Source organism: Tenrec ecaudatus, chromosome 9 (assembly GCF_050624435.1).
Source record: "Tenrec ecaudatus isolate mTenEca1 chromosome 9, mTenEca1.hap1, whole genome shotgun sequence".
Taxonomy (NCBI): domain Eukaryota; kingdom Metazoa; phylum Chordata; class Mammalia; order Afrosoricida; family Tenrecidae; genus Tenrec; species Tenrec ecaudatus.
Genome location: NC_134538.1, coordinates 86521398 through 86547436, shown reverse-complemented (window position 1 = coordinate 86547436; position 26039 = coordinate 86521398). Strand labels below are relative to the sequence as shown.

Here is a 26039-nt window from a genome sequence, read left to right as displayed (position 1 = left end):
GTTGGAATCTCTGCCAGAGTGGACTGCCTTGGTTTCTCTCAGAGAGTGGCGGGGCGTTGGAACCCATGGCGTCACAGCCATGCATTAGCAGTCGTGCGTATGCACCAGCAGGGCTGCCCCGACAGGAGAGGCACAGCCTGTGCGCGGTCAGCATGCATGAGAAGTCAAGCTGAGTTTGACTGAGGCTGTAGATGCAGTGGGGAAAAAGGAACCAGAGAACAGTGCTCCGGGATTTGACCTCTTGACTCTGATTGCCCCATTGACTCTTCGTCTTCAGCAGAGCAAGGGGGACTAGAAGCAGCTACCAAGTGTGTCATTTGTCACAGAAACTACAAAGTGGGAGAATTTAGGAATATTTCATATTTTAAAAGGGTAGCCAGAGGTTGCCTAATAACTAGAGAATTCAGGTGTGTGACAAGGAAATAGTCTAATTTTAAAAAATAAATATTTCATAGATTTGATATCAAACTGGGATTATCCTTTCAAAACAGTTGACATAAGGTTCATTATGCATCAAATGATAAATATGTGCTTTTTTCCACTCAGATATATATTGCAATTGCTTAGAATTCTATTGTAGCGCCCCTCCTCCATTTGAATTCTCCCCACCACTAATTTACACACTACACTACAAAATCCGCATTGTTTCAGTGTAGGTTTGAAAGAAAAATATTACTGTACTGCTAAAACTGAGACTCCAAAATTAAGCCACGAAAAACAGTGTGGAGTGAGTCGTGTCAACTAGGTGTTGTATGGCTGATTCTGGCATCTAAAAGTACCTGGTTGTAGCCGGGGTTTTGTGTCACTTAATGTAAGTGCTGTTTGAGTAAAATAAATAGGTAGGGCTCCCAGCTGTGGCCATTTACACTCTAAAAGCTGGGTAAAATACTTAAATCTGTTCAAATGCATTAAAAACAACAACTCCCTTGCTGTTGAGCCCATTCCAACTCTCAGAGCTCCACATGACCAGTGGGATGGGCTCTGCAGGTTTCCAAGACTGGAACTCTTTCTGAACACAGAAAGCCTCGTCTTTCTCCCTCAAAATGGCTGGTGTGTCACCCACTGCACCAGCAAGGCTCCTAAGCCCTCCGAAAGGTGTCTGGCATTCAGGGGCCAAGATGGGCACAGAAGGACAGAGAGATGCGCCTGACTGCTTTTCCTCTTGAACCAGACAGCGCTCTGTGGTCGAGTCAATTCTGCACCATAGTGGTCCTGTAGGACGCAGTAGAAGTGCGCTGTAGGGTTTCTCAGCCTGCCTCCTCTTTCTAGGGTGTGGTGGCTGATGAGTTCCAACCACTGACCTTTCCTGAGCAGCCCCATGCTAGGCCTTTGGGTTAATCAGTTAATTTCTGTTAATCAATAGCAGTACATTAACGAGATGGACAAAGATGAAATTAGGAATAGGCAAAGATCGGGTATTAAGACTTGAGAATATAATTATAAATTTTATGATAGCATCTTTATTCCCTTCGTTTTCTACATGAACAGTTGCTATGGTCTAAGTAGCAGATTAGTTGATGACTGTTAATTTGCATTTTAAATAATTATTTAGATGAGTCAATGTTTTCTACTTCATTTAGAGGTAGGGAAATGGAAGGTTTTACCCAAGAAGTCTTGCTGGGTATAATTCCAATATCAATGAATTTTAGTTAGCAAAGTTTGGTTGCATAGCACCAGTCCACTGAAACCATGGTACAGATTTCAGATCTCCCGGTATATTAACTGTCATTGTATAATATCAATGATCTTGATTCAGAAACCGCCATGTAAAATAACAATATGCATCATGATCAGTGACCAATTGGATCACAGCTTTCCAAGTCTGTAGACTAGTATTCCATTCATGCACCAACAGCGAAGTGTGTCATTGAATTGCTGCCTTCTCTCGCAGTAATGAAACCACCTGGCATTTTACAGAACTAACTGACAGAAGAAATGCCGAAACGGCATGAGTGCCATGACCCCTTACGGCTCCGCACCTGCCCTCCACATAGGATGGTTCCTGTGGGGCACAGGCAGACCTGCCCGCCTCCTCCAGCTTTCTCTGCCCTATTCTGACACGACTCACCAAGCTCCTGACCCTTTACCAACCTAGGCTCAATGATCCATTGCAGTGTTCCCCCAGACAGTGTGATTATGGGGGTTATTTTAGGGAAGTTGACAGGTTACCACAAGTCAGAATCCGAAGCCATTAAGGAAGGACAAGTCCTTTTGTCCCTAGCACCTCTTCTCAGCCGCCCAGCAAGCACATCTCTCTGGTTCTCAGCCTTTCGGTATGTCACCCCTGGGCCACTGCCTGGCTTCACAAGTGTTTCAAAGCTCCTCCAGTGCTGATAAGTTTCAGAAAGGCACCCCATGCTTCCAGCCATCCGCATGCCCACAGGCACTTAGACGGACTCGTCCTGTGGACCAGGAGCTGTCTGGCTCGTGGTCTCTGCTGCCCCCCATGGCCACTTCCTTCTCCACACAGGAATCCCGACCAGCATGGCTCCTCCTCTCCTAGTCATGGGTTTCTCGCTTACTGTTTGTGAGATCGCTCCTGTTATGCCCAGAGGGAAGGTGAAACCGGCCAATCCCCTCCTTCGAGACCTTTATACCTTATTTGCATGCTCCCACCAAGGCATTTGATAGGAGATAGAAGAACCATGCCACGTTATATCACTTCACCACAGGAACTAAGCAGCAAGGACAAAAGGGCAGGAAGAAAACGGAACAGTAAAAAAATGTCAGCAGTTAAAATGTAAATCTAGCATAAAAACAAATAATGGTATAGAAGACAAGAAGTTAGAGGAATTTAGTAAAATTATGGATATCAAGTTAGATGAGGCGTGGTTGTGGTTATTAAAAAAAGAATTATATAAAAAAAAAGTGTCCCAGAGAAAATGGCGTTGGCAAAAGGCCTTCACAATAAAGAAGTTCTCGGTTGTGCATGACATTGCAAGGTTAAAATATGAAATGTTGGAAGCTGACCCAGAAATAGAAATACAGCACAGTTGTCCTCCAGTTGGCTCTTAGACGTGGGGGACTCATTCTCAGAGCAGAGCCACATAAAGAGGGTTTTCAAGAACCGATGTTTCCGAAGTGGATCTTCAAGCCTTTCTTCCAAGGCACCTCGGGCATTGTTCAAAGTACTCTTGTGCTATGTCTTCTACAAGGAGATGAGATATTTTAATTCTGAATATCTCTGTTATTAATGACAGTACACTAAACAACTGCAGGAGCCCCTGGTACAATAGTGGTTGGGCTTCAGTCTGCAAGGTCAGCAGTTCAAAACCACCAGCTGCTCCTGGGGAGAAAGAGCTAGGAATTCTTGTTGAGAATTAGGGTCTCGGACACCCACAGGGTCAAGTTCTACCCTACCCTATAGGGATCTCTATGAGTTGGCATTGACTCAATAGCAGTGAGTTGAGTGAGTAAATATTAGTTTTACTACTTTTTTTTAAATTTCCCTGTACATATACAACCAAATAAGGAGCCCAGTTGTATAATGGATTACATTTCGGGCTGCTAACTGCAAAGCCAGTAGTTCAAAACCACCAACTGCTTCATAAGGGAGAGAGAAGGCTTTTTACTGACTTAACAATTTACAAGGCCAGAAACTCATGGGGCAGCTCTACTCGGTCCTCTAGTACCATTAGAGTCGGGATCACCTCAATGGCAGTAAGTTTGGTATACAGTCAATGGAAGAAAATTTTTAATATTTCAATGAAAAATTTGCAACTGTTGGAAGAAGTTTGAAATATTTTAATGAAAAATTTAAAAATTCATGGCATAATCCTAATTATCTTCATCGATTGTTAGGACACTTGACCTGCTTTTAGCTTGAAGAGCCGTTTTCAAAGTCTTCTCACTAGTGGGTGGACATCCCTAAGTTATTGTAAATGGAGGCAGTGGTTTTTGCGTTTTCATGGCTAACTTGTATAAACTTAAAATCTGAAGTGATGCGCTCGTTAAAACTGATCAGAAGCATTTGGATCCTTCCTCAGCCCTGACAGAGAAATAAGAAGGAGAGGGAGAGGTCCTGAAGGAGGAATCGGAAAGAAAGGTGTGTTTCATGTTCAGGGGCCCTGGTGGTCCAACAGTTGAGCATGCAGCTGTTGGTGGATGGTTCAAAGCCACCAATGACTCCACGGGAGAAAGAATTGGCAATCTGCTCTCTAAAAGATTGCAGCCTAGAAAACCCCCTTTGTGGCTTCTGCTCTGCACATGGGTGGATTGTGCTCTAGCACGTGGGTGGATTGTGCTCTAGCACGTGGGTGGATTGTGTTCTGGCACATGGGTGGATTGTGCTCTAGGACATGGGTGGCTTCTGCTCCAGGACATGGGTGGATTGTGCTCCAGCACATGGGTGGATTGTGCTCCGGCACATGGGTGGATTGTGCTGTAGCACATGGGTGGATTGTGCTCTGGCACATGGGTGGATTGTGCTCTGGCACATGGGTGGATTGTGCTCTGGCACATGGGTGGATTGTGCTCCAGGACATGGGTGGCTTCTGCTCCAGCACATGGGTGGCTTCTGCTCTAGCACATGGGTGGATTGTGCTCTAGCACATGGGTGGATTGTGCTCTGGCACGTGGGTGGATTGTGCTCTGGCACATGGGTGGATTGTGCTCTGGCACATGGGTGGCTTCTGCTCCAGCACATGGGTGGATTGTGCTCCGGCACATGGGTGGATTGTGCTCCAGCACATGGGTGGCTTCTGCTGTAGCGCATGGGTGGATTGTGCTCTGGCACATGGGTGGATTGTGCTCTAGCACATGGGTGGATTGTGCTCTAGGACATGTGTGGATTGTGCTCTAGCACATGGGTGGATTGTGCTCTAGGACATGTGTGGATTGTGCTCTAGGACATGGGTGGATTGTGCTCTAGGACATGGGTGGATTGTGCTCTGGGACATGTGTGGATTGTGCTCTAGGACATGGGTGGATTGTGCTCTAGCACATGGGTGGATTGTGCTCTAGGACATGTGTGGATTGTGCTCTAGCACATGGGTGGATTGTGCTCTAGGACATGTGTGGATTGTGCTCTAGGACATGGGTGGATTGTGCTCTGGCACATGGGTGGATTGTGCTCCAGCAGCAAGTGGGTGCATTGTGCTCTAGCACTTGGGTGGATTGTGTGCTAGGACATGGGTGGATTGTGCTCTGGCACATGGTTGGCTTCTGCTCTGGCACATGGGTGGATTGTGCTCTGGCACATGGGTTGATTGTGCTCTGGCACGTGGTTGGATTGTGCTCTGGCACGTGGTTGGATTGTGCTCTGGCACATGGTGGATTGTGCTCTAGCACGTGGGTGGATTGTGCTCTGGCACATGGGTGGATTGTACTCTGGCACGTGGGTGGATTGTGCTCTGGCACATGGGTGGCTTCTGCTCTAGCCCATGGGTGGCTTCTGCTCTGGCACATGGTGGCACTGTGTTGACATTGACTAGGCAGCACTTAACAAGACGACGAGGTGTTAGTGTTTAACATCCCTCTGAGCGATCAAATAAAACTATATCCAAATAGCTCACAAAGGACTTTTAATTTCATGTTAACGCATACAAAGAGAACCACTTAGGAATGAAATCGTTCAGAGGGCAGCAGGGTTCCATATTCAATTAAAAATAGGCCATTTTTTTCATCAGGAGTTTTAAATAGAAAAAGGAATGTGACAACATGTGACTTCAGACACGCAGTGTCTAAGTGATGGGAGAACTCCCAGCCCCGGGTTTGCCTCTTCTGAGCACTGACTGACTGACTGTAGAACCAGAAGCTCTTTTTGAAGCCATTTTCTCGCCAGAGCAATAATGTGTGAGGGTGGATGGTGGCTGTGGTCTCATTTACACTGCCGCTTTTCATCTGAATATTATCTAGGCCTGTTAACGCAGTGGAAGCCATTCAACATCGGTGCCCTTCCTGGCCACTTGAGCAGTGCCGGTGAATAGCTAGATTATTGGAGTACTTTCTGCGATGAATGCCTTTGGGGTAATGTACAGGATGGAGGAGAATATGAAAAGCCAGACAATGATTAGTCTGCTACCCCTCTCTGTTTAAAGAAAGCGAGAGGCTCGACATCTCTATTTCAAACTCAGAAGGGTTCTTGCTGTGATTTTCTTTAATACTGAAACTGCAAATTCAGCAAAACTAAAAGCATCACAGATGAAATCTCCCCAAAAGAGTTGCTAAGGATCCCTGGTGGTTCTGTGGAATCAACATTGTGCAGCTGCCTGCGAGGTGAGACATTCAAGCCCACCAGCGCTCTGTGGAAGAAAGGTGAAGCTGTCTGCTCCCGTCGTGAAAACCTTCGGTAGAGTTGTTCAGAGTTGAGACTGACTGGCCAGTAGTGGGTTTTCGGGAGGAAGTAAATTCCTTAGCCATGTTGACATTGTCTTACCAGGCAGGAAATTTGGGCAGGTCACCATTGTTTCTGCCATTAGTCTACTTTTCTCAGAAATCAACTCTAGGAGCAGTTGTCACCTTAGTTCTAGTTCAGCTGCACTGCATGTCAAGAAAGAATGTGTAAGCAGAGAAAGTTCCCCTAAGCTGGCCGTAGATACCACATATCGTCTCCTGATTACCAGCCATTGTAATGTGTGCAATGTGTGGGGAGCGAAGGCAGACCTGCTGATCCCCTGTTGAAAGCTCCGACACAAAACTCCATAAAGAGAATTTCTACGCTGATCCATGCAGGGCGGGCGTGAGTCGACGTCTAGAGGACGCCTGCTTTTTGTTTTGCCTTGGTTAAAAAGGGAATGTTTCTCCCAGCGGCAGATGCTTCCTCTGGCCACCGTCTGTAGTCTTGGTAAAGGATGGCCTCTCTCTCTTCTTCTTCGGGTGGGCCTCTACCTACCGAAAGCATGTCCTCTTCTCCTTTGCTTCTGGCCAAGATTTGCGCAAGTCTGCTAGATAGGGAGGCGTACCATTGTGTGTGCTGACGTAATTTATCAAGGGTTCCGGAGTGAATGCAAATGCTTCATCCCTCAGCTTTGCTTCTGGTTTTGTGGAGTTTGCTGGAAGGTTGGTGGAGTGCAGTGCACTGCATCTTGGGGATTCCTGTCATACATTTAGTCCTTGGAAGGTGAGATGAGAAAGAGCAGAACAACTCAAGCTTGTAGATATGCCCTGGAGCTGCAGGTTCGAAATCCACCTGTCACTGACTTTCAGTTATGTATCTGCCTAGGAAAAGTCGCCTCTAATATATTAGCTTTAATTTCTATATTGATAAAAACTGGGAAATCCAGTTTCCCTTCCTTATGTAACAGGATTATTGTGGGGGCTCATGTCTTATCAAAGCAAGACCCAATAAGAGGGTAAGATTATGTTTTTAATTGCTAGTTATTTTAGCAAAGCTTTTAATAAGCATAGATTAACAATGCAAACCTGGTTTTTTTGTAAAGAACTTGACTGGGAAATTCCAACAGACTATCATATATTCGCTATTTTATGGTATCTCTTAGTCTAGCAGGCATATGGCTCTGCTTTTGTGAATGCTTGTTATTGAGAGTTTTGCCCTATCTCCAGCCCTGTCCAATGACTTGAGTTTTTTATCTGTACAGATCTGAATGTATTTTGGTCTAAAAATCTGTCCTACGCAAGCATGGATATTTTCCTTCTCTAAATGGTATTTGAAATTCTATAACATTGGTTAAATCAATGAAACTGTCAATAGAATTACCATCTGCCCCGTGAGGATGAATTATAATGTTCCCCAAGAAAATGGTGTCTCTGAACTGGACCTTAAATACATGAATGATTTTGAGCTCACACTTAATTAAGCACTAATCTAATGAGAACATAAGAACAATGGGTTCTTATGGCATGGCCCTACCCCATGCCTGCCATCATGAAGAGATCATAAAGTTAAGAAAGTTAAGGATAATATATCAACATATGGTGAAGAAGCAGATGGTGCCCCACTATGAGAAAGAATAGTGTCTGGAGTATTAAAAGGTTTGTCTTAAAACAAGCAGCCATCAAAGAGGTGTCAGCTAAGTCAACCGGGAAGAAGCACGTGAGACTCTGTGATCCAGAAGTGTAAGTAATAAAATCTAGGTGAATCCCCTCTGGCCATGGGTCAGGGATGTGAATTGCCTTACTCTCAGATGAAGTGCCCTGGAAAGGGAACTAATGCAGATGTAGTTAGGTTACAATCAAATGCCTTATTTGTTTTCTCTTTTGACCCACTCTGATTTGTTGTAGTTTTTATTATTTTCTGTTATCTTTTCAACTGAGGTTTTCCTGTGTTTTATTTTGTTATGGGTACTGTGTTTGTTGGTTTTTATATGTTTTTTTCTCTACATGAAATCCTCATAGAGGTAAATCTATAGAGACAGTAACTGGTTTAATAGTTTCTTGGGCTTATGGGGGTGGGTAGGGGAAGAAATGAGGAGCTAATAATAAGTACAAGGAAGAAAATGTTCTAAAATTGATTATAGTGACTGCACAACTCTTTCTAATATATTTAAAATATTGAACTGTATTATATGTGAATTACATGTCAATAAAACTGTTAAGAAAATTTCCGGGAGGATGATTATCCATGGGAATATGGCAAGCCTACAATCACCTAGCAGAACACAGGGAACTGGGTGAACGTATGATAAACATTCACCGTCCAAAAAGTGATGAGCATACCAGAGCCCCTTGCCACTTCTCCATCAAGGTCATCTCAAATTCTGGAATTTGAAAAGTGATCCATTTTGAGGGAAAACACTTAGAGGCAATGCAATAATTCTACAAAGAACATTTTATAAATTCATATGCCACCATCCCTAGAGCCCCAGAAAGTATCTACAGCGAGAAGTGACTTTATCTCATTGAATTGGTGTGCCCTAGGTAACGCGCCACCTTGCCAAACTCTTCGACAGCGTCGCGGATCTGCAGTTTGAAGACCATCAGCATGAAGTACCAGCGCACAGAGCAGTTGGAATGTACAGCAAGGAAAAGGAATATGTCTCATTCCAAGGCGCACAAGAATGCACAGGCCATGTACGGTTTGAGAATGGCGTTTTCTGTCCTTGAAGAAGATTGTTATTGTGTGTGTGTGTGTATGTATATATATATACATATAGTTTTCAAATCAAGTAAAAGCGTGTGTCAGGTCAGGCTCTGGTTGCTTTTGCTTTGTAAGATTCCTGTTTACCTAGAATCCAATATGTCAGAGAGCTCTTGTGCCAAGAGTCCCATTTTCTGTTCACTTGGCTTTGGCACTGACCCAGGTCTTCGAGATGCTAAAAGTTAAACTAGGCAGAAGGAGCTGTCACTGTTTGATTGAGTGGACCCCAGAATTAGTGGCAGCTGCAGCCCAGTGGCTGAGCCTGTTACGTAGAACGCTCTGTTGTCACGCCTGTGAGAGGGTGCTGGGAAGGGCTGGAGAAAGCAGCAGCTAGCAGTCAAGCATGCTTCCGATGGGCTCTGTGGTTCCATGTTCGGATGGAGAGAATGTGCAAAGGGACTGCAGGTAAATAAAGTTGACTGAGTCTGCTGCTTTGATGTCACGTACTCCAAGAGCCATATATAGAGCTCAGTCCGCTTACTCTTTCCACACTCAAACACCTCAAATTAATGCTTGAGTAGACCACAACAATGGCTCATTAGGATTCATGAAGACCGTTCTGTCAATCAGGTGAGTTAGAGGAATTGCATCTTTCTATGAGGATGCTGGCCTAGCCTGAGTTAGTCCACAGATTAACTAACTTGCCATCTTTCTGCAGGGATTTTCTTTACTCTTCTCTGTTGGTTTTTAATATTGTTCCAGAGAAACCCTGCCAAGTGCAGGAGAAGCAGATGGTAGAATATTTTGATTAAAATATATTTTTTGATCTCTTGGGCTTTTTAGGATACTATTACAAGGATTAGAAAAAGTTGCCATAAACTATCTTGACAAAAGGGTGCTGCTGTCTGTACCCTCCCCCGCAGATTGCTGGCTGACTGGCACGGGGCCCAGAGCAGGATCGTCCAGTGGACATATGTGGTTGTCACCAGAGGACTCTTTGATCGTGAAAGTTTTCGGAGCGCTCTAATTTTCCCTACAGAAACAACTTATGCCTGATACCTGACCACATACCGCCTTTGCCCTCTTGCTCAATGATAAGATGCTTTTCCTTTGTTTTTGTTTTTCTGCTTTTCCTGAATTTTTAGGATTAATTCCTCCTAATAGCATTTGTAATTTCATCATCAACTGTTGATTGAATATCTACTGCACATCAATATCAACTTAGGCTTTTGGGAGTGGGATGCTTAGGTTAGGGGAGGCAATGGTGGTGTTACAATGGAAAGTGATCGTTGCTATCGTAGAGGGTGAGACAGAAGCTTATGACATACCAAGAAAGGGGATCAAACGCCTCAGCAGTTTTGTTATGAAATCATCCTGAGTTAAGCTGCAGTTGTGGGCATAACAGCCTGAAAATGATGTGCGGGTTTATGTGTTTAGTCTTCCCGAAGGAACTGAAAAATGCTTCAGGACAAGTGGCCATGTCTAGCAGTCAGGGGATGCCCAAATGATGGCTGATTTCCAGTGGGAAGTTGGGAACAATGAAGGAGTGGGGTGATTGACTAAAATGGGATGGTAGCATACTTTGGTTAGAATATATGTAATTTAAGATCACATTGATTGGATCAGGAACCCTGGACTTAGGCTTATTCACAAAGCTCATCTATGATGTCAGAGGAGGAGACTGATTAAGAGGCTATGGGGCCATTGCTGGAGAAGCGTTTCCTTTCCTTCCAGGCAGGGATTGATGCCGGCTCATGAACTGTCTATTGCTCCTTCCCAGTTTTCTTCCTAGAGCAGTGATTCTCAACTTTTCTAATGCCACAACCCTTTAATACAAGTCCTCATGTTGTTGTGACCCACAACCATAATATTATTTTCATTGCTACTTTGTAATGGCAATTTTGCTACTGTTATGAATCAGGCGACCCCTGTGAAAGGGTCATTCGACTCCCAAAGGGGTTGCGTCCCACAGGTTGAGAACCGCTGTCCTAGAGGCAAAGCCCCCATCTTTACAAGGCAAAGAAATAAATCAGTAATAGTGCCTGTACTATTTCAGATGGTCCTTGGAACTTAGTACTGAGAGTCTTGTTTTGCTATTGCGGTGGTCACTTGCTTCTGAACCACTGTGTGCGAGTGTGCATGTGTACCTATGTGAGTTGCTGGTATAATATCCCCTGGAACCAGCAAAAGAGGTCTATGGGTAAATAAAACCAAGCATATTTGAGTAGGATAGGAAACTGGATGGAACATATTTGTGGGAGCAAACTAGACATAAACTGAATTTTTAAAAAGAAGATTAATTTTCACAAGTCAGCGGTTGTCCTCTCGCTCATACTCTGCTGCTGTCTAATTTCTGACAGGTGAAAAGAGGAGAACCAGTAGGGAAGATAATTAAGATACTTGTTGCAAACACTTTGTCTTACTACTAAAAATATGGAGTATTTTTAGATAAGATGTTTCGTATATTTAAAAATTATCCAAAGATATGTTTTTATAGAAAAAATTAATTGTGTATTATCCTCAAAGCTCTAGAACAATACCCAGACCTCTGTACATGACCCTGATGTTTGGTTTTTCAAAACTTCGGGGGTTATCCGAGAAGATCTTAGTATAGGGTCCCTCTCCCTTTCCTTCAGATCTCTAGAAAACAAAACACAGTAGCGATGCCCTGGCTTGCCCACCTCCATTTGAGGCGTGGACGTTATCAGCCACCTGCTAAGAAAAACCGGATGAGCAGTATTAAGACAGGTTCATGGATAAAGAAGACTTAAGAAATCCATTGTTCAGTTCCTACCTTTGAATTATCCCTGTCTGTAGTTTCTTGGTTATTGTGGCTAGTTGCCTCTGAGTCGCAGATCCGTGGGACAGGGTAGGACTGCCCAGAATGTTTCCAAGCCCTACATCTGTACAAAAGCAGTGTGCCAGGCCCCTATCACACGGAACTGTGGGATGGCTCAAACCAGTCACCTTTTTGGTAAAGGTCACATGCCTAGCAGTTGCACTGCCCGGCCTCTTTCCACATGGGTTTAAAATAAATCCCTCTGTGGCCTTGCTCTCGGAGTGGCCTGGGCAGTGAGCAGATGGGGTCTCTCTCTTTCCTAGTTAAGTCCATGCAGTGACGTGTCGATTTTGTTCTCAAGGTGGAGATGTGGCTTCTGCAGCTCGAACAGACCATGAGAGACGCGGTGCGGCGCGGCATCACAGAGGCCATAGCCGCCTATGAGGAGAAACCCAGGGAACGGTGGATCTTCGATTTCCCAGCTCAAGTCGCACTCACTAGTTCACAAATATGGTGGGCTACAGACGTAGGCATCGCCTTCAGCCGGCTGGAGGAGGGCTATGAAACAGCCCTCAAGGATTTCCATAAGAAACAGGTATTTTATAGATTACTGATGTGGAGACGCAAACCATTCATTGTCTATGAGTTTCTTCTGTGTGTGAGCCTGTAGACCAGGAAGATGCGGGCCATCTGTGTTTAAACGTTCACTTTCCATTCCCCTTGGGAGATCACTCTTTTAGTGTTCACGTGGTCTATGTGTTTGCCATCGCGCCGTCGTCCCCGGTCCTGGTCTGTCACACTTCTGTGTGAGAACCACCGTCCAGGCTGGCCGTCTATCTGCTAGAAAGCGTGTCTGTGCATTTTCCACATTTCAAAGGCTTCCATCTGGTAGTAGGCCATTAAACAAAGGCAAATATTTTTGTACCCTTTGGGTTGCCTGTTAATTTTAAATCGCAGTTTAGCAACTTTGGCAAATTGTTTAAGAGTTTCAGAAAAGTCATTCCAGCTATGCTGTGTTCTCACCTAAACCACCCTTCCTTAGGGATGATCTTGGCTGTGGGACACTGGAACAGAAAAGATAGCACTTTTCTCTCAGCGTATACATCAAAATGGTCCTAGGCTTGAGAAGACCTTAAATATGAATGTGTCTACCTTTAAAATATGAATCCAGACATACTAAGTGACTGTCCCACTTGGCAAGTGGAGCTGGCAGGGGCAGCTTGCTCTCCGGGGCACGGAGTTGCCTGCTTCTCGTCGGTTCTCGCTTGCCCTGGCAGTGCTCTGCGCTTGGTGTGCCTCAAGGCCCAATAGATCAGCTAGTACAGGACACGTGTATTTTTATATAAACAAAAATTCTACACTTTAAAATGTGTTGACTATCTTTTAATTGAGCAGGTTCAGTCCTAGATAGTGACTACCAAGCTATACTTGTGTTATTTAAAAGTGTTTTGTAAATTTACTATTGGAGAAAATAAATCCTTTTCCACGTGGGCAGATGAGGCATTGGTTTCTAGGTAGTGGGCTTACAGTAGTAATTCAAGGAGGTGGCAGGCCGCTTTTACCCTGGGACGCTGCCTGCTATTGTAGTCCCTGCCACTTAGATGAGGAGACTAGGGAGCTCCACTTCTTGCCATGGATGTAAATAATAGTATTGAGTTAATTTGCTACTGATTATATTCTGCTTTACCTATAAAAGCATCTTTCTGGTTAATTAATTTATTGACTTCTGTGCTTTGATCAGAATTGCATTATTGCATTTAATGAGTTTAGTAGGGTTATTTCTAGTGAGACTATTTAAAATACTTAAAATTATGATAAAAGAATGTCCTTTTGTAATTAGCTTTTATCATACCATACCCAAACTTGAATCTTTCAGCAAGCATATATCTACTTATTGTGCCCTAAGTTTTCTCTCTTCGCTCAACTTTCATTTGTCACTTATCCATCTTTTTTTGTGTGTATGTGACAATGTTGTATAGATCAGTAAAAGACATTTTATGGGTATTTCACATTTATAGAAATTTTATTATTTTAAATTACATAATTTTTTAGTTTTCATGTTAAAACTGAAGAAGAAAATATAAATGGGTACAGAAAAAATATATTAAAGAAAACTTACAGACTCAGTTATCACAAACGACTATGAACATTTTGATAGAGGGCATAAACTTCCATTTTTTCCAGAAACTGCCCTCCTTCGACCTCAATGTCTCATGTACATAGTTTCACTGTGAGTAGGAACCGACTCCACGCCACCTAACAACAGCATCCTTACACAGGGAGAAAGTTGAGATGGTCTGTTCTGATAAAGATCTACAGTCTCAGAAACCCTAAGGAGCAGATCTCTTATGTCCTGCCGGGCGGTATGAGTTCAAATGGACCTGATGGGACAGTCCCATTGGCATATGTCCATCAGGGGGGTTAAAAAGGCCATGGAAAAGTTTCACTATCATATTATTAATTTTTTCCATGAACTTTAAAAAAGCCTCATCACATATGTATATGCATATTAACATGTATGTTTTACATCTGTCATGCAAATATAGGTATTGACGTAAATGTTTTCATCTATATTGAGAAGTATCATTCCACATTCCATACATTTCACTTTGTTGCTCTATATTTTCACACAGTGTGTAATCAAAGTCATATCATAAATCTATATCAAGTCAGCAATAAAGAAGATCGAATAGTATTTCTTTAAATGCGTACACCAAAGGATATGCCCTGTCTTCAGCGTTTGGGTTCAGTCTGTGCTCTAACTCCTTATTTACGGGCCCGGAAATGAAGTTCTGCTCTCGTGGCTCTTCTCTTTGGAGGAGCTGTTAATATATCTTAGCCTTCTCTGCACCAAAGGCATTAGAGAGAGTTATTCTGAGCTTACCTCCCATTTGACATATCCGTATATAATGTATTTTAAAAATAAATGAGTGTTAGTCATTCTAAATTTCACGTATAATTGCCAGTATATTGAGCAATGACTTTGAGCATTATTTTTTTACCCCATTTGGTTTTTAATTCACTTTCTTTCTTTAGTACCTTAAATACTTGAGTATAAGCCAAGTTTTTCAGCATATTTTTATGCTATAATTGGATACCTTGGCAGATATTTGGGTCAGCTTATACTCCAGTATATATGGTACATATTTTATTAGTTTTTATAATGGGGATGGGTAAGTAAGAAAGAGTCTTTGTTTTGACTTCTTTATTGATAGTTGAAGTAGGCATAGAATTGTAAATGAGTTACTTTTTCTCAAAACCTTAAAGATATTGCTCTATTAACTTAAATCTCTTTGCCGTTCCTGTGAAATGATTTTGCTGTTTTTTAAAAATCATTTATTGAAGACACATAGAGCTCTTATCACAATTCATACACACATGCATCCATTGTGTCAAGAACATTTGTACATATGTTGCCATCATCATTTTCAAAATATATTCTTTCTACTTGAGCCCTTTCCTCCCTCATAAACCTTTGATATTTTATAATTTTTCCCTATGTCTTACACCGACTGATTTCCCCCTTCACCCACTTTTCTGTTGTCTGTCCCCCTGGGAGGGGGTTATATGTAGATCGTGTGATCGGTTCCCTGTTTCTCTCCCCATCTTCCCCTTACCCTCCTGGTATCACTACTCTCATTATTGGTCCTGAGAGGTTTAGCTGTCCTGGATTCCCTGTGTTGCCAGCTCTTATCTGTGCCCATGTACATGTTCTAGTCTAGCCGGATTTGTAAGGTAGAATTGGGTTCATGATAGTCGGAGGTAGAAAGTATTAAAAAACTAGAGGAGAGTTGTATGTTTTATTGGTGCTATACTGCACCCTGACTGATTCATCTCTTCCTTGTGACCCTTCTGTAAGGGGTTGTACAATTGTCTATAGATGGGCTTTGAGTCTCCACTCCGTGTTCCCACTCATTTGCATTGATATGATTTTCTGTTTTGAGTCTTTGATGCCTGAAACTTGATCCCATCGACCCCTCATGATTTCACAGGCTGGTGTGCTTCTTCCATGTGGGCTTTGTTGCTTCTGAGCTATATGGCCGCTTGTTTATCTTCAAACTTTTAAGACTCCAGAGTCTATATCTTTTGATAGCCAGGTACCATCAGCTTTCTTCACCACATTTCCTTATGCACCATTTTGTCTTCAATAGTGTAGGGAAGGTGAGCATCACAGAATGCAGGGTTATTATAACAAAGTGTCTTGTGTTGAGGGAGTACTTGAGTAGAGGTCCAATGTCCATCTGCTACCTTAATATTTAACATGTAAATATATGCACTTAGATCTATTTCCCTATCATTATATATACATATATTCACATATATACATGCCTGTATTTAGACCTTTATAAATGCCTTTTCCTCCTAGTTCTTTCTTCTATTTCCTTTTACTTTCCTCTTGTCCTATCATGTCTGACCTTCATTTGGGTTTCAGTAATTCCTCTTGGGTACATTGCCCTTTATCAAGCCCCACCAGGCATCCTATGCCTGCATTGCCATCGATTTTATATCACCTGTTGTTTCCTTGTCCCTGGGTTTGTGAACACTCCCCTTTCTTTCCCCACCTCCCCCTCTCCCGTGTCCCCCTAGAACTATCGGTCTCATCATTTTCTCCTCCAGATTGTTTATCCCACCTATCTTATCTACATAGACATGCAAAGACAGTAATAAGCGCAAAAACAAGACAGAACAAAACATCAAAAGAAAACAAAACAGCAAAAATGACCAAAAAAATAAAAGCCTGTAGTTTGTTGACCTTTAAGGGTGTTTTCTGGTTGCATCTGATGGGGTGCAACGCACCCAAGTCTATTTTGGTATTCCTTGGGGACTTCATTGCTTTGTTCCCCTTGCAGCTCTGTCGCACACCCTTAGTGTTACACCCTGGTGTGGTGGAGTCAGATCGGGTACAGTTTCACAATGTGTCTCCAGTGTTGTCCTTCATAGTACTGTGGGTCAGTGAGGGGGGTTGTCTCATGGTGGGGCTGGTCCTATAGTCCTCTGTGCATTGGCTGCTCTGAGCAGGAATATTGTCCGCAGGGCTTGGTAGGCCAGGATGTGTTACACTCTCTCCTTCCCTTTCTGCTTTGCTCCTGTGTGCTCTGATCAGATGTGCCCCTCTCCTTGAGCTGTAATTGCAGTGCTGTCCTCTGAAGGGAATTCTTCTGGGGGGCCAGGGGCCACATAGTTGGGATTGGAGCCCTCCCTGCCGATCTTTCTATTGATTCGCTGCTTCATGCCGGTATGTTGCATTCATGTCTTGGCACGCGGGGTAGAAGACTGGTCCCTCTCTCCCTCTGAAGATATAAAAATACCCTCCCCTTGAGTGGGTTAGTGCCCTGTTCCCCCATTACCCATGTCTTCTTTTTTTCCCCCTTTCTTTTCCCTTCCTTTTTAGTTGGCTGCCATATGCATCCCTGGATTGGGTCTGGCCTCTGCCATAGTACCTGTATCTCAACACGGGAATGTATGTATACAGTAGCTTTTCCCCCTTTGCATTTTTAATCTTACCTCAGCAGACTCACTTTGTACTTGCCCCTTTTTGCTTGGATTACTTTGCTTCACATAATTTCCTCCAATTCTTCCCATGCAGTGATGTGCTTCATGTGTTCATCACTGTTTGTTTGGGATGTGTAGTACTCCATTGTACATATGTACCACAGTTTTTAATCAGTTTGCTCTTTGATGGAAATTTGGGTTGTTTCCAACTCCATGCAATTGTGAACTGTGCTACAATGAACATTGGAGCACAGATGTCTGGCCGTGATTTTTTTCTTGCCTCTTCTGGGTATATATATGCCCAGTAAGGGGATTGCTGGGTTGTATGGTAGCTCGATTTCCATCTGTTTTAGATATTGCCAAATTGATTTCCATAAAATGGTTGTATATAACTACAGGTCCACCAGCAGTGGATGAGAGTTCCTATTTCACCACTAGTTACTTTCTGATTTTTGAATTGGGCTATCTTTGAGGGTACTAGGTGGTATCTCAGAGTTGTTTTAATTTGCATTCTCTTATGGCTAATGATTGGTAACATTTTCTCATATCTTTATTGGCCATTCTTATTTCTGCCCTTGTGGAACTTCTATTCAAGAACTTTGCCCACCTCCTCAGTGTGCAATGTATTTATACAGTATCCAGTGTCCTGGATTCCATGTGTGGTGAGCTCTTATGCTTATCTGTACCTGTGCACATGCTGTGGTCTAACCTGCAGTGAAAGGCAGTACTGGGGTCATGGTAGTTGGGAGTGAGTAAGTCTCAGGGAACCAGAGGAATAGTGTGTGTTTCATCAGTGCTCTACTGGGCCCTGGTTGACTCATCCCTTCCCTGTGACCCCTCTGTGAGGGGATGTCCCATTGGCCACAGATGGGCTTTTGGTTTCTTCTCCGACCCCCCTCATATTCAACAATGTGATTTTGTTTGGTGTTTGGGGGTCTTCTGTTGCCTCATGCCTGTTACTGGGTCCTGATGACACCTAGTATTGTTCTCTGTCATATGCTCCAGTGAGGGGACAACATGTCTTGAGCTGTTGTCCGCCCTATAGTCCTCTCTGTGCCTCAGCAGCTCCATGCAGACATGTCCTCCAGGCTTGGTGTGCCCATATGGGGGTCTAGACCATCCCTCTCTTTTTTTCCTTCTTGGTTTGCTTCCATGTGGGTGTGGCATGCCAGCCCCTCTCCCCAACCTGTAGGTTTAGTGTTGTTTCTATGTCACACGTAATTCTAGGGAGGGGTAAGGTTGGCTCTGATTGGGGCAGGCCCTGTGGTCCAATCTTTTTAAAAAAAAATTTTAATAAATCATTTTATTGGGGCTCACACAACTCTTATCACAATCCATACATACATCAATTGAGTAAAGCACCCGTATGCATTCGTTACCCTCGTCATTCTCAAAATTCGCCTTCCACTTGGGTTCCTGGAATCAGCTGGGTTTCCTTTTTTTCCCTCCCCTCCCATTGTGATTTTTAATTGTGCCACAATAAATGTTGGAGCACAAACGACTGGCCGTGGATTATTTCTTACCTCCTCTGGGTATATGCCCAGTCGAGGGATAGCTGGGTCATAAGATAGCCAAATCTCTATTTGCTTTAAATATCACCGGATCGCTTTCCACAGGGGCTGGCTGTACATATCTACACTACCACCAGCAATGGAGAGGTTCTATCTGGCCACATCCCCTCCAGCATTTGTTGCTCTCTGATTTTCTGATTTGGCCTATTTTTAAGGGTGTTAGGTGGTATCTCAAGGTTGTTTTAATTTTCATTTCTCTGATGGCCAATGATCGGGAGCATTTTCTCATGTTTATTGGTCATTCGAGTCTCCTCCCTAGTGAAACTTCTTTTCAGGTCATTTGCCCACTTTTTCAGGGGGTTAAATGTTTTCCTCTTTTTGCAGGTTAGGAGGTTATTGTAGATTTTAGTAAACAACCCTTTGTCTGTTGTGTCATTGTTAAAAATCCTCTCCCAGTCTGTGGGCTCTCTTGTTACCATCTTGGTGAAGTTTTTCCACACACACGGGTGTTTCATCCTTAGTATATCCCACTTGTCAATTTCATGTTCACATGTCTGTACCCTTCCCTCTTGCACCTAGCCTACATCTTCTCTGAGCCAAGGTTCTTAGGTTTGTCCTGATTCCTTTGTTGATGGTCCTGATGGTTTGGGGGCTTACTTTTAGGTCTATGATCCACCTTGTTTGTTCTTGTGCATGGGGTGAGGTGAACATCTTGTTTCATTTTTCTACATGTGGATATCCATTGTTTCCAGCACCACTTGTTAAAGATGACATCCACGTCCTTCCTGTTGTTTTTTGGGCCCTTGTCGAAGATCAGTTGTCTAAATGCTGAGGGTTTTATTTCTGGGTTTTCTGTTCTTTTCCATTGGTCTAAGTATCTGTCATTATACTAGTACCACACTGTTTTGACCACTGTGGCTGTGTAGTAGGTGTTAGAGACCGGTAAGGTGAGCCCTCCCACTTTGTCCTTCTTGAGAAGTTCTCTACTTCTTGAGGAATTCTGGGATTCTTACCTCTCCATATGAAATTGGTGGTCATTTTCCAATTCTTTGAAGAAGGTTGTTGATATTTTAATTGGAATGGTGTTAACCTTATGTAGCGGCTTGGGTAAGATTGACATCTTTACTATATTAAGTCTTCCCTCATCCTGGCTATTAATGTCTGCTCCTTCCACTTCTTGGTTAAGCTTGCCAGCGGTCTGTCAATTCTGTTCATCCTTTCAAAGAACTAACTTTTTGCTGTATAGATTTTTTGTATTATTCTCTGCCCGGATTTTTAAAAAATTTATTTATTTGCTATTGGACGGTTTGTTCTGTTGACTCAGTTCTAGTTGCTGGAGGTTATCAGTGTATCAGTCATAAATATCTATTTCTTTTTCATATATGCACTTAATACTAGAAGCTACCTCTGATCATTGTTTTTGCAGTATACCATCGGTTTAATACGTTGTCCTCTCTAATCTGGGCAAGTACCCATTTGACTTGCAGAAGATCGCTATTCATCCTCCAATTGTCTGCCCTTGTTTTTCTGGTCATCCTTTTATTGATCTCCAGCTTTATGGTGATCTGAGGAGGACATATGAGTAATCTGATTGCATTTGAATTTACTCAGGCTCATCTTGTGCCCTGGCATGTGGTCTCTTTTCAAAATAAGCCATGTGCACTTGAAAAGAATGTTATTTGTTTACATTTGGATGGAAAGCTCTATAAATATCTATCAGGTGCAGTTGCCTAATTGTAATGTTTATTTCTGTAGCCCTTTGCTGAGCTTCTTTCTTAGTTACGTATCTTTCTCTGATAGGGGTTTATTAAAGTGACCTACTATGATTGTTGAATCTGTGATTTCTTTTTTCATCATTTGAATAGTGTGATGAATTTAACTGGTCTCTTGTTAAATGCATATATGTTCTGCTCACTGGTTCTTGGTTTCCTGATCCTTTGAGCATTATATAGTGCCCCTCCTTGTCTCTTGTTATGGTTTGCACATTGAGGTCAATTTTTTTGGAGATTAGGATTACAACTCCAACTTTTTAAAGTTGCCATTTGGTATATTTTCCTCCAGCCTTTTATTCTTAGTCTATTTTTGTCTGCAAGCTTTATGTGTCTCTTGCAGGCAATCGATTTATGGATTATGTTTTCTGAACCAGCCTGCTTTTGTCTTTTAATGCATGAATTGAGGCAATTTGAATTCAGAGTTATCATAATCTGAATTCATTGGTGTCATCGCAAATCTTTTGTGCTGGGATGTTTTCCTATCCCCCTTCATATCAGTGTGCTGTGTTTGTTTGTGGGGCTTCCTTGTTGCCTTCTTTACCCTCTCAGTCTATGTTATTTTGGTCATAAGTTGGGCTATAAGGTGTCTTCCTGCTTATGCTTGGTGAATGTTGGTCTTCGTACCATAGTGAGTCAACAAGAATTTTCCTCAGGGCTGGGTGTCTTATGGAATATTCTTTGAGTTTTTCCTTGTCTTGGAAGACTCTTACATTGTCACCTATCTTAATAGTTTGGTATGGTAGAAATTTCTTGGAAGGCAATTTTTTCTTTCAATTTTTGGAAGATGTTATTCCATTCTCTCCTACTCTTCATGGTTTCTGCTGATAGATCTGAGCATATTCTTAGCTGAACACCATTGTATGTGACTGCCTTTTTCTCTCTTGCTGTTCTTAAAATGTTCTCTTTTTACTTGAAAGTGGATAATTTATTATATGTGTAGTGAGTTCTTCCTGGGGTTTAGTCTAATTGGTGTCCTTTCTGATACCTGTCCGAGTGTCTTATTCTCATTCACTAGATGGGGAAGTATGTGTCCAGTAATTCCCTACTTAATTTAGCTGTTGCCGTCTTCATTGTGTCTTTTTCTGGTAGCCCAATTATTCGAATATGTGTTCCTCATTGCATCTGTCATGGATCTCAGGTTTTCTTCCACCTCTTGATCTTGTTTGACTGTCATTCCCATTTATCAAAGTCTGCCAGATTGCCCTAGCAATCACAGGTATGATTCTCTACTTCTTCTAGTTTTTTCATGAGATCCGTGATCTTGTGTTTTATTTCTGTTACATTATCCATTAGCTCTTGTATTTCCCTTTGGTACATGGACTTCATCCCCTTTATCATGGATTTTATCTCCTCTATCATTGTGTCCTTATTCTGCATTGCTTCCCTCATTTCCTGTATTACTCCAAACAGCCTCCTGAAGATTTCTTTTTATGGCAGATCCACGTCAGATTCTTCTATGAGCATCGTTAGCTCCACTGTTGTATTTGGTCTTTCTTGTATTCTTGTTGAGGGTGTTGTGGTATGTTGCTGTTTGTCGTTTGGAAGAACTGGGTGCCATGTTTCTGATAGACCTCAGCTCTTTCTCTGTGTGACTGGTCAGAGTGTTTTCAAGGGCTGCCTGTGGCCTACTATGGTGGTGGGTCAGATTGCTATGTTGGCAAGGTGCCATGGCAAGTCAATGACCTATGGTAGTGGTGGATCCTCAGAGAATGGGGTGAGGCTGGTGACTGTAGGTGTGCCCCTGGACCAAGTTGGGGCAGGTCTGCAACTTGGCCCCGGGTCTGGTTTGGGCTGTCAGGCCCCAATTTGCAGCCTTTCAAAAGTGGTATGGCCTGCTGTCCTTTCCCATTTTGTTATGTTAAAAACCCTAGACTGTGCCCAGGAGTTTAGCTCTGGCTACCTTGTTATGTTAATGGATGCTAATGGACAGAGTTCTGAAGGTTTATAAAGGTACACAGAGGACCACAGCCTTGAATTGAAAGTGTTTTTACAAAGAACACAATTTTTCTCCCTTTTTTATAATGGGTTTATGGGGGTGCCCTGTTATCAGGTCTGTACCATGCTGACCCCCTTGTGAGTGGGGTCCAACTTAGCAGAGAGGGTTTAGGGATGAATAGATCTGAATTTGCTCCCAACTGCCATCCTGTGTCCCTTCCCTCCATCTGGTTGTGTTCTGTGAAACTGCATTCTTTTTCACAAGTAAATATCCCAGCAGCTCTTTAATTGCTGAAAATTAATGTCTTAATTATCTATTGTTACCCACACTGGCAGGCATGGAACTGGGGAGAATCAGGAAAGGGGTGGTCGATGTAGTCACTCCATTCCTTATTGGGGGGGGGGTTTGAAAAGCTCTAAACTGCAGGTGCTGGGTAGCTAGCAGAGTGGGGAGCTCCCGCGTGAGGTCTTGTGGCTAGCTCTTGGAGGCTGTCTGTAAGCCTAGGACTATGACCACTTTTAGACAGCAGTCTGTGAAAATTACCGTCCACTGCAGGACTAGGGCGCAGGACGGGGTGACTGATGCTGTCCTTCGGAACCTGGTGAGGGGTTAGCAGAGCCCATAGTCAGATACAGTGCAATTAGAGCATTTCAGTGTGTTCTTGAATCGCTTCATAGTGAAAATCAAAAAGGGAGGTTTGAACCGGACCCTAGTACACTGAGGCTATTTTTAGCACCCAGCTTCCCAGTATTGGCCTACTTACCTCTTAATTTTCTAATCTTGGAACAGGAGTGCTGGGCAGGTAATTCTACCTGGATGCCATCTCGATCCCAGGGACTCCCATTGTTTCTGATGTTGCTGAAATTGAAACATTGATGATTTTCAAGACTAGAGGTCTTTGTTGCCATTGTTATGAAGAGAGCAGTAGTTGTGCATTGCCATGGGGACAGCTCTGACTCATGATGGCTGTCTTATTTCCCTAGTGTTGTTATGCAGAACTAGCACTAGTTTATAACTCTAACATATAGAAGTTCATCCTCTCACATTGTGAAATCAAGTCCCAGTTTAAGGCACCAGCTTTAGGGGAAATTTTCTCTCTGTATTGGCTCTGGTGGAAGCACCTTATCTTCCTACCTGTGGACCAGCCCTCCTTGGAGATCTTCATATGTCTTTGCATCAATCTTCCCCATGTTATTGAAGGTCATCGTTCAGGGACCGTGCAACCCAAGGGCACACTCCACTTCCTCCTCTTCTTTTTTGGCATAGTCAGGCCCCTTGCTGCTTGCTCCTCTAACATGATAAAAATGATTCAGGTTAAACCCCAAGGAAACTCTCCTTATACAAGGGAAGGGCTTCAAAATTTTTTGGAAATTTCTTATTAATCGGTTTTGTCACAAATTTTTTGAAGACCCCCTTGTATCAGTGCAGGATTCTGATGCTCTCATCCAAATCCTGTCTCATTATACAACAAACACAAGCTAATCCTCATTCATATAACTCCAACATATCACACATAGAGGATAATCACATCAGATCACACTGTGGAGGATGATTACATCATTACAAAACTGCTACATATTTGTGCTGTCAAACCACTGAGAAGTTTGGCTTAGCCAAACCAACACACTTTTTGAGGAGGCAGTTGAATCCATGACAGCAACTCCATGTACAATGGAATAAAATCTTGCCTAGCTCTAATTCCATTCCACAATCATGGGTGTTGTCATCTAGCCTGTTGTGTGACCACTGTGAGTTTTTAAGTCCTTCCAACCCAGGGGGCTTATCTTTCAGTACTTTATTCGAAAATACTCTATTGTGATCCATAGGGGCTCTGTAATCATGAAGCAAGCATGCTGGAGAAACAGACGAGACCAGTGTGGCTGACATAAAATGAGTCAGGAAGAGAACAGTGGGAGAACATTGTTGGCTTTTTACTCAAGAAAAGTTATGAGTCTGCTCTATTTGGCTTCGTTCTGCATTTACTTGCTTTCTTTCTAAAGCCAACATCTATCCTGTCGATACCACTGCAGTTTCCAAGAGATGTAGGTAATGGAATTCAGGCAACATCCTCGTTGGTAGAAAATCAGGTAACATTGCTGTCATCAAGTACAAGAGTGAGTGCTGATTATACACAGTATGTTACATCTCTAAAAAATATACCAAGAAATGTTTTATATATCCCTGATGATGCATTTATACCAAGGATAGCATGAATGTTGCGAGCAGTACCGCATATACTCGAGTATAAGCCCACCCGAATATCAGCTGAGCCACCTAATTGTACCACAAAAACTGCATTTAAAATGTGCTGAAACACTCGGCTTAATACATGAGTATATACGGTATTTATTTTTGTGGGGACAGGATTTTCTTACTTCCAAAAATGCATCGTCAGGGAAGATTTAATCTTGACAGACCATCTAAGAGCCCCAACATATGATGCTTTAGATATATGATAGATGCATTTTAATAATCTTTCATTTTGACTGAGCTTCCATGGAAAATGAATCAATAATGTGGAAATCACAGGTTGTGGGGAGGCTCGAGCAAGACAGTGCATGTGAAATGAATGTTCTTAGGACATATACGATGCATTACTGTTTGAATCCGCTCATTTAACCACATGCTAACAGCAGTGCAAGATTTGCTTTTGTGAAAACTGGATATCATAAACACGACAGGAACAGAGTCAACGTGCAAATGCTTCATTTTTCTCACCGGTATGAACGAGAGGGCTTCAGAAAGTTTTTGGGATTTGGGAACTGAAAGATAGTGGTTTCTTTTACCACGTTTTGGAAGCCTCCTTGTGTGTAAATTATTTAGGAATGGCAACATGCATGAGTTACTGATTGTACATGCATTCCTTCATTTGTGTAGAGCATGTTCAACATGTTCACTGATCAACTGTGATAAGACACATACCCCCTCTGTGGCTCTGCTGCCTTACTTTGACCCAAGGAGATCTATGGGTGTTAGAGACGGTCTGCCAGGTGCAGTATGAGAAATCAAGCCTCAGAAAGAACAGGATAAGAAGTAGAATTTAAGACCCACAGCTGCAGAGCGAAAACTTCAGCAAGCATCACAGCTGGGCCATACTGAGTTTACACCCCAGACCAAGGAAATGGAACAAACTGGAGCTATAGGAGAGGGTTCAAAGCAGAGTTCAGTGCATTTCCAAGACTGGTGGAATAGTGGTTGAGTATAGGCTCCTAGCTTTGAAAGATGAAGAGTTTGAAACCACCAGCTACTCTGCAGGAGGAAGAGGAGGGGCTTTCTACTCCTGTAAAGAGTTACAGTCTTGGAAACCCGTGGGGGCAGTTCTGCACTGTCCTGTAGAGACACCACAAATCAGAATCGAAGCAATGGCCATGAGTGTGTTTACGCGGGGAGAGAGAGAGGCGGGGGGGGGGGGGCATTTTATCATGGAGAATTACATGGCCAGGAGGAATAATCATACCTGTGAGGAACTAGATTAGATGTTATAAGAAGGTCTCTAGCAGGGGAAACATGGGATATGTCTGGGGAGGGTAGTGAGAAACTATAACTGGAGAGCCTGTGTGACAAGATAACA

The 26039-nt window shown here is 42.9% G+C and overlaps 1 protein-coding gene across 1 annotated transcript in view; it reads left to right on the top strand.

Moving 5' to 3' along the window:
* DNAH11 (dynein axonemal heavy chain 11) overlaps positions 1 to 26039 on the top strand; it is a 319324-nt gene that overhangs the window by 76283 nt on the left and 217002 nt on the right. Inside the window, exons 29-30 of the mRNA XM_075557332.1 lie at positions 8818 to 8970; positions 12118 to 12351. Coding sequence (XP_075413447.1) covers positions 8818 to 8970; positions 12118 to 12351 — 387 coding nt within the window. The remainder of the gene's footprint in view (positions 1 to 8817; positions 8971 to 12117; positions 12352 to 26039) is intronic.